This window comes from Pithys albifrons, chromosome 18, assembly GCF_047495875.1.
Source record: "Pithys albifrons albifrons isolate INPA30051 chromosome 18, PitAlb_v1, whole genome shotgun sequence".
Lineage (NCBI taxonomy): Eukaryota > Metazoa > Chordata > Aves > Passeriformes > Thamnophilidae > Pithys > Pithys albifrons.
Genome location: NC_092475.1, coordinates 588,430 through 603,448, shown reverse-complemented (window position 1 = coordinate 603,448; position 15,019 = coordinate 588,430). Strand labels below are relative to the sequence as shown.

Here is a 15,019-nt window from a genome sequence, read left to right as displayed (position 1 = left end):
TGTGTGAGTGTGTCTGTGTGTGAGTGTCTCTGTCGGTCTGTGTGTGTGTGAGAGAGAGGGAGGGGGAAGAAGGGAGGGAGAAGAAGGGAGGGAGAGAAGCAGCTCCAGCCCCAACCCCTGAGTGCCACTGCACAGTCACTCTCCTGGCAGAGAAATGGGAAGGGGCAGCTGAGCCCAGAGAGGCCAGAACTGTCACCCTGGGCTGGGGTCACACCTGCCACATGTCACCCATGGCTGGGGTCACAGCCACCACACTTCACCCACTCACTCCTGCCCGCCCTTTGCATCTGGCCCATGGAAGTGCCAGGATGGATTATCCACTCCCCTTTGGTGCTGCCAGAGGGCCAACAGCCCTCAGCATTTTACCTGTTCTGGCCAAGAAACCCCTCCCATGTTATCTGTCTATAGACCCTCAGTGGGTTAACTTGCTTCAGTGCAAGGGAAGTCCAGGGGTCCCACTCACACAGACATTGGTCCATTTCCTGTCCTTGGCATCTCTGTGGTTTGTTGGTCCAACTCAGACAGCAACTTTAGAATATTCAGTGCAGCCTAAAGAGAAGGGAGAGCACTCAGCAATTCGGTCTCAGGCCAGTTCAGTAATTTAGCAAAAGTGTTCACTTAAACCAACCAAATGTTCCAATTTTGGCAAGATATTTTTTAAAATGCATAATTATTATGGAAAATGCAATGGTGTAGAAGTTCATCTTGCTTCATTAACCAGTGGGAAGGTGCTGTGACTGGGGATTCCCACTGCATTTGTTTCAGCAGTGGGGAAAAATTAACACAGTGGGACGAGGAAGAGCAAGAAAAAAGACACTGAATTAGTAGCTGCTCAAACTGTGCAGAGCTTAGGACAAAGGACAGAAAATACACAGAACCAAAAAGTCCTTTGCCAGAAAAGAAAACAAGTTACAGAAGAATCAAAACTACAGCACAGGAGGGGCCCAGGGTCAGTGAGACACTGCCCAGGCCAAGGGCAGTCACCCCATTTGAGAGCTGACATTTTTCCTGCTTCATTCAGACCAATTCCAGGTGCAGTTGTCCAGCACGTCCCTGACTCTGGCATGGGCTCAGTGACAGCTGAATGCTGACCAGAGGAGGGGGCTCATGGTTTAAGCTCCAAACCAGCTGCCCTTTCCCCTTCTCCCTCCTGCCCTGACTCCTGGGCATGAAAATGTAAGTGACAAAGATCAAAGAAATTCACATCAAATTGTATCCATTGGAAAAGTACTGCAACAGACTAGTACAAAAATCAGCAAAATCCTGTATGGTAAATGGTTCCTTCAGGCTGCACTCGGGTCACCTCTGGAGTCCCAAAGAACAAGAACAACCCCTGCCAATGGGAGCAGACTGGGAACATCCTGTCAGCTCCACCTGAAGTCTTTCACAGACAAAGTCAGCTGCAGCTTTCAGCCTGGCAGGCTCATTCTGTCACAAAGAAATACTTCAGCCACTCTTAACAAAAGGTCTTGTTTCTAAAGGGAGCTGAACACATTTAGTGTCTCCTGCTATCCAGCCCTGACCTGCATTTCTTCCACTTGGGATTCCACTCCAGCAGAAGTCTGGGAATGTGAACCCAACTATCACAGTCCCCAGTGAAACATCAGCCCATTCTGACACAATAAAATAATCTGAGATGTTCATATGGTTTATAAGTTCCTTTTTGTACATTTACTGCCATGTGCTCATGCAAATAATATCAAAATGAAGCACGTGTGCTTTTTGTAGACCAAAACTGTGAGCACATGTTGAGCACATTAAACATTACTTAGATTAGATTCTGATAGTATTAATCATCATTTCAGCAACCTGTGAAATATTAGACAAACATTAGTCAGGGAGCTGTACAGCATCTAATTCCTTGCTCCCAGCAGTGCTATAAACCTTGGTCCTCCCTCAGGAAGGTCCAAGAGCAGCATTTCAGCAACATTCATCATACCATGTCGTGGCAAGACTCCACGTCCTTTCCAATCCCATGGCTGATCAGTGGTGGCTGAGAGGAACAGTTTATAAGAGATACAAACTCGTTCTTGTTATTTTTTGGAAAATCTTTATATTCAACCTGAAGAAAAGAGAATGATTTAGTTCCTTGCAGTTAACCAAGTACAGGAAATGTATCACAACTACTACAGATTATTTGCCCATCTATGAAGCTGAGCCTTTCTTCTCATCATTCTCTCAGGCAGCAGAACCACTCTCTTTGAAGTTTAACCTCACAATGATTTTTAGCACTCACAGGAGCTCTGCAAGCCTCTTGAACAAAAGTGGCTGCTTAATAATGATTGTTGCTGGGACCTTTATTTTGATCACTGCTATCTACATTTCCAATTTCTATATTCTGCTTTTTAATCCACTGAGCACCACCCCAGAAAATGTTACTGTATGAAAGATTGGTGACAGAACCTAATTGCACATCAGCCAAGTTCCAGTCCACAGTGTATTGCTACATTGGAACAATTTTCAGTAAATGCTACTTTGATTTTGTTCTTCTAAGACCTCAGAGTTGCACGGAATTAGGGCTGAGGATGGCACAGAAATTCACACTGAAAATTAAATGAAAACTCTGTAAAGTTCAGTACATGCCATAGGCAAAGTAAAACTTTTACATGATTTTCAGCTGAACAAGCAGCCTCAGGACACAGTCACCTGAATCTAAACCACAACTAAAAAGCTTTAGAACAAACAACAGCTTGGGGCAGCTTGGACAGCTCCGGCAGAGATCCTGGCAAGCTGAACACTCACCTGGATTCCCTGCACGTTGGAGAGATAGTCCAGCTGCTCAGAGGGCCTGGTGAGGGGCCCGTGGGGGCCGTGGCCTGAGGAGCTGCTGCTCTTCAGGATGGTCTCGGCCGTGGGAGAGGTGCCCCCGTAGAGCAGCTCCCGCGCGATCATCGCCGTCACCGTGGCCTTGGCAGGGTTGGGCGCTGCCCGGCTGAACTCTTTGGTGTGGTGGCCTTGGCTGGCTCCTACAGCCTGGGCAACCTCGGGGACCATGGGGAGAATGCCAGCAGGGAGCTGCTGATGGCTGAGATAAGGCATCCGAAACTCATCTTCTTTATTACCTGGAGGGAGAGGGGCACTCTGCAGAGCTGTGTGGGGCCTCCTGCAGCCACGGCAGCCACGGCAGCCACGGCAGCCACGGCAGCCACAGCAGCCACGGCAGCCACGGCAGCCACGGCAGCCACGGCAGCCACAGCCACAGCAGCCACGGCAGCCACAGCCACAGCAGCCACGGCAGCCACGGCAGCCACGGCAGCCACAGCCACAGCAGCCACGGCAGCCACGGCAGCCACGGCAGCCACGGCAGCCACGGCAGCCACAGCAGCCACGGCAGCCACAGCAGCCACAGCAGCCACAGCAGCCACGGCAGCCACGGCAGCCACGGCAGCCACGGCAGCCACGGCAGCCACAGCCACAGCAGCCACGGCAGCCACAGCCACAGCAGCCACGGCAGCCACGGCAGCCACGGCAGCCACAGCAGTCACGGCAGCCACGGCAGCCACAGCAGCCACGGCAGCCACGGCAGCCACAGCCACAGCAGCCACGGCAGCCACGGCAGCCACGGCAGCCACAGCAGTCACGGCAGCCACGGCAGCCACGGCAGCCACGGCAGCCACGGCAGCCACAGCCACAGCAGCCACGGCAGCCACGGCAGCCACGGCAGCCACGGCAGCCATGGCAGCCACAGCCACTCGGGAGAAACACTGTGGTTCAAAGCACTTCTGAAATGCCAACAAACGTGGGGAGGCCAATCAGCTGTGCTGGGGCAGGGCTGCAGCACCCCAGAGACAGAGGTACTGAATTCCTGACCCAGGGCAATGCTGGCCCCTGCCACAGGAGCCCCTTTACCTCCAGGAGCAGCTTCTCTGCATCAGTCAAGCTTTCAGACACCTCAGACAGTGGCAACCGTGTTCTAGATTGATCTTTTGCTTTCAGAATTTTTTATTTAATCATTTAAACTGTAGGAGCAAATAATGAAACCACAGACTGGCCAGAGCCACTGTTAAATAATGTAGAGAGTGACAGTCCACAAAGTTTAAACTGTATGTCATTGAGAACAAGCAGCTGGAAAGGTGAAGCAGAACGTTAGCACAGCCTGAAGAGGCCAGACACTGTTTACAGCAAATATCCAACCACAGCCAACTGACAGCAATTTACTGACTTTATGGCAGAAGGCAGATCAAGGAGAGGTGAGAACAGCTTTTTAAGGGGAACTCACACAGAGCTGTGGGGGAAAATTGCAGAGGTGTGCTCAAGAAAGGTGGGGAAGACAATGCCCCTGAAATAAGCTGAGGAGTCACTATTATGGCAGAGCAGATAAATGAAGTTCTGCAGGACTGAGCATTTTCAGTTCTAAGGATGAAAGCCAGAATTTGTAGATGGAAGAAAGCAGGGATAGCAAAGTCTGAACAGGAAGTCAGGGAGCTCACTCAAGATCTTATGGATGCAGTGAAGTATTACTAAAGTGCAAGTTAACCCAACCATTTATAACTTAAACAGCAAAGTTATTCTTAAACACATGAAGTACCCAAAACATGCTGTCCAGAACAGAGACCTGTGGTGACAGACAAAGTTTCCCTACTGGCTCCTCCCAGCTGACATTCCAGAGAGCAATGCCTGGATGCAACTGGCCAGGTTTGGGGGGGTTTAGTTCCAGCCTGTCACCTGGGGTGTGACCCCCACAACCATCCACTGCCTGGAACAGATGCAGGCACAGCCCCTGCTCTGTCATCCTCTGGAGACAGGGGTAGCTCTGGACAAGGCCATTCCTTCTCTCTCCAGCTCTGCTTTAGGACAACCAGTTCGAGGTAGTGCTGACACCCTTTCTCACCTTCAACCCGGGAAAAGGGACCTCAGGAGGAATAAACTCTTTGGGCTTTGAACAAAACCTTCCCAAGGGCCTCATTCGGTTTGCAAGGCACAGCCCTGCTCATGCCAGAGTGCTCAGTGGCACTTCTGGGGGCACTGGGAACAGACCTGACCCCCCCCAGGGCCCTGCTGCTTTCACCCAGGTCACTCACTGGCTGGAGTCTCTTCAGAGCCCGGCTCAAAGAAGGTGACTTTTCTTCCATCACCTGGTTTCTTCACTGGGGTCTTAAAAATAAAAGGAAAAGAATTCAAACATACAGTATCCATTGAAAACCTCTCCCCTGCCCCAAGTTTTAAAGTTTTCAATGTGTAGGTGATCTGACCAGCCAAAATTTTACTGAAGAAGTTGTTATTCAAAAACCTCCATTACTACATCACTACCAAGAAGAGACAAGTCCAGTGATTCTTACTGACTGAAGGACTAAAACCACCCACAGCCCAGAGCAGTGGTATTAGGAACATCCTACTCAGAACCAGATACCAGCATAAAGCCAGTTAAACTGCTGGTAGTTATTGGTACTGCCGAGGAGAGCACACTGAGCATATATGAGCACATACATGAAAAGGAGAAAACTAACCCCAGATAGGCTGTTTGAACTGCCTGGTGACATCTGCTGAATCCCCAGCAGAACACAAGGCTCCTTTTCTGCTCAGAGACCCAGCAGAGAGACCTGTAACACACCTTGCACTGCAACTGCTGCCAAGGCTGTGTAAAACTCTCACTACCAGGGGCCCAAAACCTGCAGGTCTGCAAGTTTCTAAGACCAACACATCAATTATCACAGGTTCTGAGCCATTCCATAAAGCAGAAATGCATTCCTAGCCTACTGATGAGACTTGGATTGACTTGAAAAAACAGCCACTTCATGTCCCCAGAGCACACTGTTTGTCAGCCAACAGCCCCAGCACACAACTCGTTCCTGGCTAGGGCAGAGAGCACAGATATCCCACCCTGCTGCTGCCTTGCAAAGCTGCTGCTGCTTCAGCTCGGCCTCTTCTGCAGCATCAACCAGCCACTGCTCCTCCAGACTCACCTTCTCTTCTGTCTTTAATGCTGGTTTTGGAGGTTGAGGTTGAGGGACTTTAAAACCTAAAATTTCCAACATATTTTCAGCAGCATTGCGTTTAGCAACCTTTTTGTTCGTGCCCATTCCTTCAGCTGTGTGTACACCAACCTTCACCTGGGCAGAGGGAAGGAAAACCAAATCAATTCTTAAGCAGTAGTGTGGGGATTCCCTTATTAGTGGCCTGTGCCTCCAGCTCACCCTGAGACACGAAATCACTCAAGTGATGACTGTTCCAAGCAAGTTGTCATTTATTACCAATGGTCATTGGCCTTCAAGACAATTCATCATCTCACCTTGGGTACCCAAGTTAGTGTTAATAAATCCTATGTGACAATATATAAGCAGCTCTGTATCTCTCAACAGAATATCAGTATTTCTGTTAATTAAAACATTAGACAGCTGCAACAGACTTCTGCTGCCTTATGTAATTTTTTTAAACATGACTCAGATCACCTTTCTTGAACCTCTATCTCCTGTGAACGTAACCCATCAGATATTCTGTTAAATCATGCCATGGACACCTGGCTGTAATCCTGTTGGCTCTCCCTGCCATCACGACAACGTGAGCTCCACAAAAGCCCCAGAGATGCCAGGCAGGCTGCAGGGGGGCAGTGACACACCCACCTGCATCACGAACTCCCTGCGCCGGGGCAGCCCACGCTCCGTGACCAGCATGTACTCAGGCTCCTTCTCCTTCTTGGCCTGCTGGATCTGGGCAAGTCTGCTGATGGGGTTCATGCCTTGACCATATTCTGGACTTGTTTGCAGCTATGCAGAACAACGTTTAGGAGATAAGCCAGAATTTGTGAATATTGGTTCAACAGACAACATGCAGTGCCACTGAATTCATTCATCTCCAGAATTTAAAAATACTGAAATAAAAGTCACTTAATCAAACATTGCCACAGACAGAGAGAAATACTCAATTTATTTGGCTCTGCTGTCACACGTGAGCACATGTAACCTACTCCTGCTAATAGCTTTACCAGTTCTAATCCTGCTATATCAGGAGGGCCAGGCTTGCAGAGAATTTGCACAAGCAAAACCAAGCAAAGCCCAAAGCTGAAAAGTCTGAGCCTTGAAAGTCAGAGCGTGACTTTTATGTGCCACCCATTCCTGTATAAGGTTTCTCTTTCATCCTGAATTTACTGGTAACTGCTGTGAGAGTGGTGTGAGAACCCCCTTAGAGTGGGAGCAGAGCACCCGTCCATTTGTGCTGGCCAAGGCTGAGCAGCTCAGGAGTGTTTATAACTGACTCAGAGAAGCCTCTTGGCTGATGATTATTTCCACAGCCAAATTTCCAGGGTTTTGTCTCTTACCTTCACTATTGATTTTGTTTTCTTTTTGATTCGTGGCTTCATTTTCTCAACCGTAGGAAGGGGTGGCAATTTCTTCAGTTCTTCTAGGACAGCTATTGCAGCATTTTTCTTTGAGATCTTCTTGCTCTTTCCTTCACCTTCACCCAAGAACTCTCCAACTGACACCTTGGTTACAAAACTCTTCATGTGGGGAGGGCCACTTTCCTTGGTCACCTGTTTCAGAGGGAAAAACTGAGTGAAAGCGTGATAAACACTTATTAAAAATGGTAGGGCACACTGGTTATAGCAAACTTCTCTCAAGAACTATGGATAAAGAGATTTTGGGTTCTCATACAACCCAAAAGTAAATCATACTCACTCTAATAACCCCAACCCCACCCAAAGAAGGATGTACTTTTAAGAGATCAGATGCAACAAACAGTATTTACATGCAACTCATTAACCCACCTTACTTAATTTACTGATTTACTGCTTCAGTATTGAAATATGACTGTTCTATTTCATCAGTGTACTCCCCACAATTAACATCACCTCATTAAATATGTCATGGTACAGTAATAAAACATTACAGAGAAAGCAACTCTTTAGGATCCAGCATTTTAGTTCAGAAATTCTGATTTCTGACCTCCGGAGTTCTGAACTCAGAATTCTGGAGATGTCTAAGACAGAGCTACCCACTACAGATTTAGTCTTTTAACTCCATTCAAAACACATCAGACTTCAAAATATCCAATCCATACAGTCAAAAAATTAATTAAGAGCTTCCACCCACAGTGCATTTTTACCAGTGATGCTCAGGCTAATCTGCAATAATTGAAAGCTTCATGTAAAATCTCATACAACAGTTTCAGAACCAATTGAGTTACACACAGCTGCATTTTCTTACTATAATAATTCAGAGAGTTGACTTAAATGTTACTCTGCCAGCTCAGGCAAGCAGCACAATAAATTAATATTTTAGTGCAACAGAGACACTCCTGGGGAGGCTCCTGACTGAAGGTAACTGGGTGACCAAGGAGGGGCAAAGAGGCAGCAAGCAGCCAGGCCAAAGGGAAAGGAAAGGCAGATGCACATGAGGGCACCCCATGGCAGGAAAAGAAACCTACTGGTGAGAGTCTGCACCTCGGGGTGGTCCAGATCAGTGCTGAGTTAAGCAAATACTTCCATCCTTGTCTCTCAGAGGGAGCTCTACTCTTTTGCCTCGACTGCACTTCCATGTTCTACCCATGGATGGGGGTCATGTTCTGGTTCTTCACTGTAACACTGATTTCTCAAAAAGCTTGGAGAAAAGATTGCACAGACAACCACAGCATGGCTGTTCACTCATGTGATCATTTTAGGGCATGAATTTGTGAACAGGTGGATTCTGTTTCTTCCCTTTGCCACATAAACTCTGAGGCAATCAGGGTGGCTGTCAAAGTGTATTCACAACTAACAAGACATTAAAAGTCAGTTGTTTGGGTTATCTAGGAGAGATTTAACTTAATGTGTCCCCTTAATATTCTAATAAAAACAAATCTAGAGCTTGTAAAATAAACATACCTCAAAATTCACAGGCAAGTTCCTTTTAAGTGCAATCTCAAAAACTTGGCTTATTTCAGATTTATTGAGATTTTCATCATCTGGTTCTTTTCCGTTAACCTAAAAGAAGCATACTCTATTTAAAATAAAGATCCTATTAAATTGAATTTTATCCATTCAACCACTTCACTGAACTCTGCAGCTTTTAAGTGCTCTAACCTCTGCTGCCATGGTACGAGAATGTGCAGAAATGCAGCCCACACCCTACAGAACTGAGCCTTAGGGAGCTCATTAAGGTGCAGGTGTAAAAGCCTGCAAACCTTCATGTTTTCATGTGCTTGTTACAGGACAGAACAGATGGACTAAGGGCCAATAGGTTTAAAAATGTGTTTGTATAAAACCCAATTGAAGTGTTAAATGAACTGATTTCCACATGGAAGTACCTTTATGAAATACAGTTTTCATATACTGATTGGACGTTTGCACCAAAAGCACTAAGACAGTATCAGGTAAGAGAAAGGGCAGGAAAAACAAAGATCTGAGAGTGGGACCAACGTGAATGAGGGGTGGGGACCAGCCCCTGGCACAGTTCTGTCTTTTCAGGTGCTCCCTTGTACAGCTTCTTTTAATCTGAAGACCATCCTACCAGGAACTTGCCCTAAATCGAGTGGTGTCTGTGTCTGAGAACTCCCACCTGCCCTGGCAGGGCAGTGAAGCTTTTGTCCACAGGCACTGCTACAGATCTCCAGCCAAAACTCTGGCTTAATTCCTCAAATATCATCACTGGTGCTGCCATCAACATGAACTAAGAGGCAACAGCAACAGAGAAATGGGCCTAAGTGTGCAGCAGTGCTACTGGAAAGATTATGGTAAAGATGAACAGCAACAATTTCACCAATTTTATCACGCCACAGTTATGCAATCAGGTAATGAAAATTGTTTCAGTATTTCATTGGAGAAGCAGTAGAAGAGCTGAGCTAGAGAGCTCTCATGGATTAAAACTGGTTTGATGGCAGCAAACACCCCCCATGGCTGCTACTAACAGGTTGGTTTAAAACAAGGGGGTTTTTATCCCACCACTTAAAACAGCCTCTTCTTGTCTCAGAAAAACAACCAGTAAAATTAGTCTGAGGTGTTCACTTGTGCCACTGTCCCACCAGGTTTCACCTGCTCTCCTGGGCTGCTCCTGACCCTCAGGTTGGAGCTGCAGCAGAGCACCCAGAGCACGACATTGTCCTGCCAGAGCAGCCCCTGCCCTGTGTGCCCCCGAGCCCCTGCCAGCCCAGGCTGTGTGTGTGGGGTCAGCTGTGCCCCACAGGGCCCCTGCCAGCCCAGGCTGTGTGTGTGGGGTCAGTGGGGTCAGCTGTGCCCCCGAGCCCCTGCCAGCCCAGGCTGTGTGTGTGGGGTCAGCTGTGCCCCCGAGCCCCTGCCAGCCCAGGCTGTGTGTGTGGGGTCAGCTGTGCCCCACAGGGCCCCTGCCAGCCCAGGCTGTGTGTGGGGGGTCAGCTGTGCCCCACAGGGCCCCTGCCAGCCCAGGCTGTGTGTGTGGGGTCAGCTGTGCCCCATAGAGCCCCTGCCAGCCCAGGCTGTGTGTGTGGGGTCAGCTGTGCCCCACAGGGCCCCTGCCAGCCCAGGCTGTGTGTGTGGGGTCAGCTGTGCCCCACAGGGCCCCTGCCAGCCCAGGCTGTGTCTGTGGGGTCAGCTCTGCCCCATAGAGCCCCTGCCAGCCCAGGCTGTGTCTGTGGGGTCAGTGGGGTCAGCTGTGCCCCACAGAGCCCCTGCCAGCCCAGGCTGTGTGTGTGGGGTCAGTGGGCTCAGCTGTGCCCCACAGGGCCCCTGCCAGCCCAGGCTGTGTCTGTGGGGTCAGCTGTGCCCCACAGGGCCCCTGCCAGCCCAGGCTGTGTCTGTGGGGTCAGTGGGGTCAGCTGTGCCCCACAGAGCCCCTGCCAGCCCAGGCTGTGTGTGTGGGGTCAGTGGGCTCAGCTGTGCCCCACAGGGCCCCTGCCAGCCCAGGCTGTGTGTGTGGGGTCAGTGGGGTCAGCTGTGCCCCCGAGCCCCTGCCAGCCCAGGCTGTGTGTGTGGGGTCAGTGGGCTCAGCTGTGCCCCACAGGGCCCCTGCCAGCCCAGGCTGCGTCTGTGGGGTCAGCTGTGCCCCACAGAGCCCCTGCCAGCCCAGGCTGTGTGTGTGGGGTCAGCTGTGCCCCACAGGGCCCCTGCCAGCCCAGGCTGTGTGTGTGGGGTCAGTGGGGTCAGCTGTGCCCCACAGAGCCCCTGCCAGCCCAGGCTGTGTGTGTGGGGTCAGTTCTGCCCCACAGGGCCCCTGCCAGCCCAGGCTGTGTGTGTGGGGTCAGTGGGCTCAGCTGTGCCCCACAGGGCCCCTGCCAGCCCAGGCTGTGTGTGGGGGGTCAGCTGTGCCCCACAGGGCCCCTGCCAGCCCAGGCTGTGTCTGTGGGGTCAGCTGTGCCCCACAGGGCCCCTGCCAGCCCAGGCTGTGTGTGTGGGGTCAGTGGGGTCAGCTGTGCCCCACAGAGCCCCTGCCAGCCCAGGCTGTGTGTGTGGGGTCAGTTCTGCCCCACAGGGCCCCTGCCAGCCCAGGCTGTGTGTGTGGGGTCAGTGGGCTCAGCTGTGCCCCACAGGGCCCCTGCCAGCCCAGGCTGTGTGTGTGGGGTCAGTGGGGTCAGCTGTGCCCCACAGGGCTCCTGCCAGCCCAGGCTGTGTGTGTGGGGTCAGCTGTGCCCCACAGAGCCCCTGCCAGCCCAGGCTGTGTCTGTGGGGTCAGTGGGCTCAGCTCTGCCCCACAGGGCCCCTGCCAGCCCAGGCTGTGTGTGTGGGGTCAGCTGTGCCCCACAGGGCCCCTGCTCCTGGCCCTGCCCAGCACGAGGCAGGACTGGCAATGCCAGAATACACAGGTCAAAGCCTTGATTTCAAATGCAACCTAAAAAGAGTAAATTAATAATAAAATAACAGTTAACAAACTATAGCTGTTTTACTGACTGTTTTGGCCCTAGTTGAGCTCTGGATCAGTTTGTTTTAGAAATCAAAACTAACCATACACACATGGTCTCCCTCTTCCCCTGCACACCTCCAGGCAGGTGATGGTTCAAGTTTGCTTTTGAAGGAGTTTGAATGTGTGCACAGACTGAACTCTCCAAGGAATCTGTGCCTCCAAATCAGACTGAGACCTCAAATATCAGCATGTACCACTCCTGGCTCTCAGCACATTGCTCAGGTCCATCTCCAGCAAGGGAAAACCACTCACGAAAGGAAACAAGTGATATTAAAAGCTGCCAAGCACATTCCACAAGTCCTGGACCCTGTAGGAGGGATCTGCCCTTCCTCAGCCTCCTCCTGAGCTGGTGCTGCACCCTGGGGAGGTGCTGCCCAGAACTGCCCCACTCTGGGCCTGCTCCTCCCCCTAAGGGCACGAAGAGCAGCTGAGACCCACCAAGGAAGTTGGCAACAAACACAGAAGCAACTCTGGCTTTAGGGTTTGGAGGCCAAAGTCGGAATCCCTGCCCCAGAGTCGTGCTGGGAAGCCCAGCTTCGTGCTGCCCAGGCTTTAGCTGAAAGCTGGGCCGTGTCTGTCCTTGGCCCTGCCAGGTCCCAGCTGCTGTCACAGCCCAGCCCCGGGGCAGCCCCACCCAGGGCAGAGCCTGCACATGGCCCTGGGCTCACAGGGCAGGCCGTGGGCCCGCTGGGGGCTGATGTCAGCACACACCTGTCCTGCCTCTTGCTTCCAGACCTGCAGCCCCAGAAGGGGTGGGAAATAGTCATCCTCACCCTTAAAGTCTAACCATTTTATTCAGTGGTGTCCTCTTAAAATCACAGGATTGTTTAGGTTGGAAAAGATTTTTAAGATCATTGAGCCCAATTGTTATTAACCACTGAATATTTTCTAATTTAAAAATACAAGAGTAAAATCCCATAAAAACAAACACTTGTAAAAAAACTAAATAAGTAGTATTTTAAAAAGTGCAAATTGCTGCTCCTCAAAAGACAGAGTTCAAACTTCTGAATATTCTGTTTACACAAACACACAAACAGGATACAGAAAAATAACTACATTTAAAAGGACAATTACTGGCAACATCAAAAGACTGTTGGGAAGTATCAGAACTATGTCTGCTTGTGAAACCCTAATTTGCCTCCCCTGTACAGAGGCATTTTAACAGCATCTCTCACAACCTCACACTCCTGTATCCTTCCAGTCTTTTTCTCTCTGGTTGCAGAAATGAACAGGGCTCACTTAGCACCAAAACCTTCTTTATTCTGCCTTCATCTTGCCTGGAGCCAAATGCTGCTACAGAAACAATTTCCTCAGACATTCCTAAAACTACATCTGAAAACCACAATATTAATGAATTTAAGTACCAAACTTTAAATGAAGACCTGATTTATCCAAGTATTTGTTATAAACCAGCATCCCCTGTTCCAAGACCTGCTCTCCTCTCCCTAAGCTTCATTTCCTACTGTTCCTTTTGTAGACAAAGTCAAAGATAAATTGAAAAACAGCATCACAAATGCAAGTTTCTCAACATCAAGACACCACTCAGGCCCTGTTTTATTAATAAAGTAATTCTCCCTTCTTGCAATCTCCCTTTACCCTTGGACTCAGAGCCTCTTGCTCTGCCATTCCTGGCAGTTGCCAGCTACCTCCTTCCCTCAGTGAGCCCCCTTGTCACCAATTCCCCATTTTCCCTCTTCCTCAGCTCACAGCCAGACCCCACACCCAGCAATTCTCACTCTGCTCCCTGCAGGCTCTCAGCTGTGTCCCTGGCCAGGGCAGCCCAGGGGCTGAGCAGCTCCTGGGAGAGGCTCCCAGGGCCCTCCTGCCTACAGTCACTGCACAAAACAGCACGAGAAAAGCAGTAACAGGCACTGGAATGCAAAGTGCTGGGCAGCCATAAATATGGGAAGGGATAAAAATTGACCTCCTGTATTCATATCAAAATGTGTGTATGTTTCCATGAACTTCCTGCTCTTCTACAATTGCCATGGTCCTTTCCAAAGTCTCGTAGGAATTTTGCCCAGCAAGCAAACTCAGGTCTGATTTTTAGCTGCCCTTTTATACACTTCTTCAGAAGTTTGTATGATCTGTACCTGGTCAGATATTAATTCCTATCTATGCTTCCAGTGCTCACATATGACAGAGGGCCAGAGCATTGCTGTGGAAAAATATGACAGTAAAAGAATTAACATAACTGGGAAAACTCAAGTTCCATAGAAATTTATGCTTTTAAATCAAAGTGTTGCTATTGACACGAGTAGGTCCCCACTACAATATGGAATTAAATTTCCCAACTGTCTCCTCCACTGTGTGAGAAAAGAAATCTACAACAATATCTCAGATTATCTTAGCAATTTATGCTTACAACACTAAGATTAATTCCCACCTCTGGTTTCTCAGGCAGGGGCTCATTCTGCAGAACTTTCAGTGCTTTAGCAGCTGCATCATGCTTGGCTGCTTGTCTTGTTCTTCCCTTCCCATGGAACTGCTGCCCTCCAATTGAAAGCTCCACTTGGTAAAGTAAAGGCCCGACAGGAAAGGGGTAAAAGTACCTGCAAAGAGATGAGTAAATAAGCAAAGGGTTGGCTTGCAAAGTGAACAGACACCTCAGTTAGATGGGGTGAATCTCTTGGGTATCAGGAACCACAATCCAGCACTAAAGCACTAGCACTAAAAGCCAAATTTTCATTTAGAATCTAAACGAATTTAGGGGGAGACCTTTGAAGCAAGTACAAACATTGGTTGTTTTACAACAGGAGCACATTTCTGACCAAGTACAGCACAAAGACAACATAGCTGCACTTTTACAGACTTGGCAGGTCAGTAAGTTTTGAATTCTGTGTTCTTATCCCATACAAAATTCTTTAAAGTTTTAATTTCAATAGTTTCAGAAAAACATCAAGTTGTTTTCTTCACTTTTGCTATTGCACAGAAGGGAAATGCAAGAACTATTTAGCTCATGTTTGGCTATTTGCTTAGTGAAGGAGAGTCCTCAAAACCACTTCAACACTTGGTGCAGCTCCCTTGAAATAAAATAAACCACTGTAAGTGAGACCAATCCCAGACATTAGTGGGCATCCTTCAACCCTCTGGCCTCATAAGCTGCTCTGCTTCAGGGGAGTGCCCCTCTGAGGGGCCACGGGCAGTTTGAGGAGGCAGCCCCAGAGCCTGGGGGGTGAGGGCAGTGCCAGGGCAGGGGGCAGCCCCAGCAGGAGGGGCAGTGCCAGGGCAGGGGG

General features: G+C 49.5%; 1 protein-coding gene across 7 annotated transcripts in view; it reads right to left on the bottom strand.

Moving 5' to 3' along the window:
• Positions 1–15,019, bottom strand: part of STAU1 (staufen double-stranded RNA binding protein 1) — a 28,790-nt gene that overhangs the window by 2,793 nt on the left and 10,978 nt on the right. For 4 of the 7 annotated variants that reach the window (XM_071572637.1, XM_071572636.1, XM_071572634.1 and 1 more), the window contains 9 exons: positions 14,170–14,335; positions 8,798–8,896; positions 7,256–7,486; positions 6,561–6,704; positions 5,904–6,050; positions 5,022–5,094; positions 2,743–3,062; positions 1,940–2,062; positions 464–549 (listed from right to left, as the gene is read on the bottom strand). In XM_071572637.1, coding sequence (XP_071428738.1) covers positions 464–549; positions 1,940–2,062; positions 2,743–3,062; positions 5,022–5,094; positions 5,904–6,050; positions 6,561–6,704; positions 7,256–7,486; positions 8,798–8,896; positions 14,170–14,335 — 1,389 coding nt within the window. The remainder of the gene's footprint in view (positions 1–463; positions 550–1,939; positions 2,063–2,742; positions 3,063–5,021; positions 5,095–5,903; positions 6,051–6,560; positions 6,705–7,255; positions 7,487–8,797; positions 8,897–14,169; positions 14,336–15,019) is intronic. The other 3 variants (XM_071572635.1, XM_071572631.1, XM_071572633.1) reach the window with 2 other exon arrangements.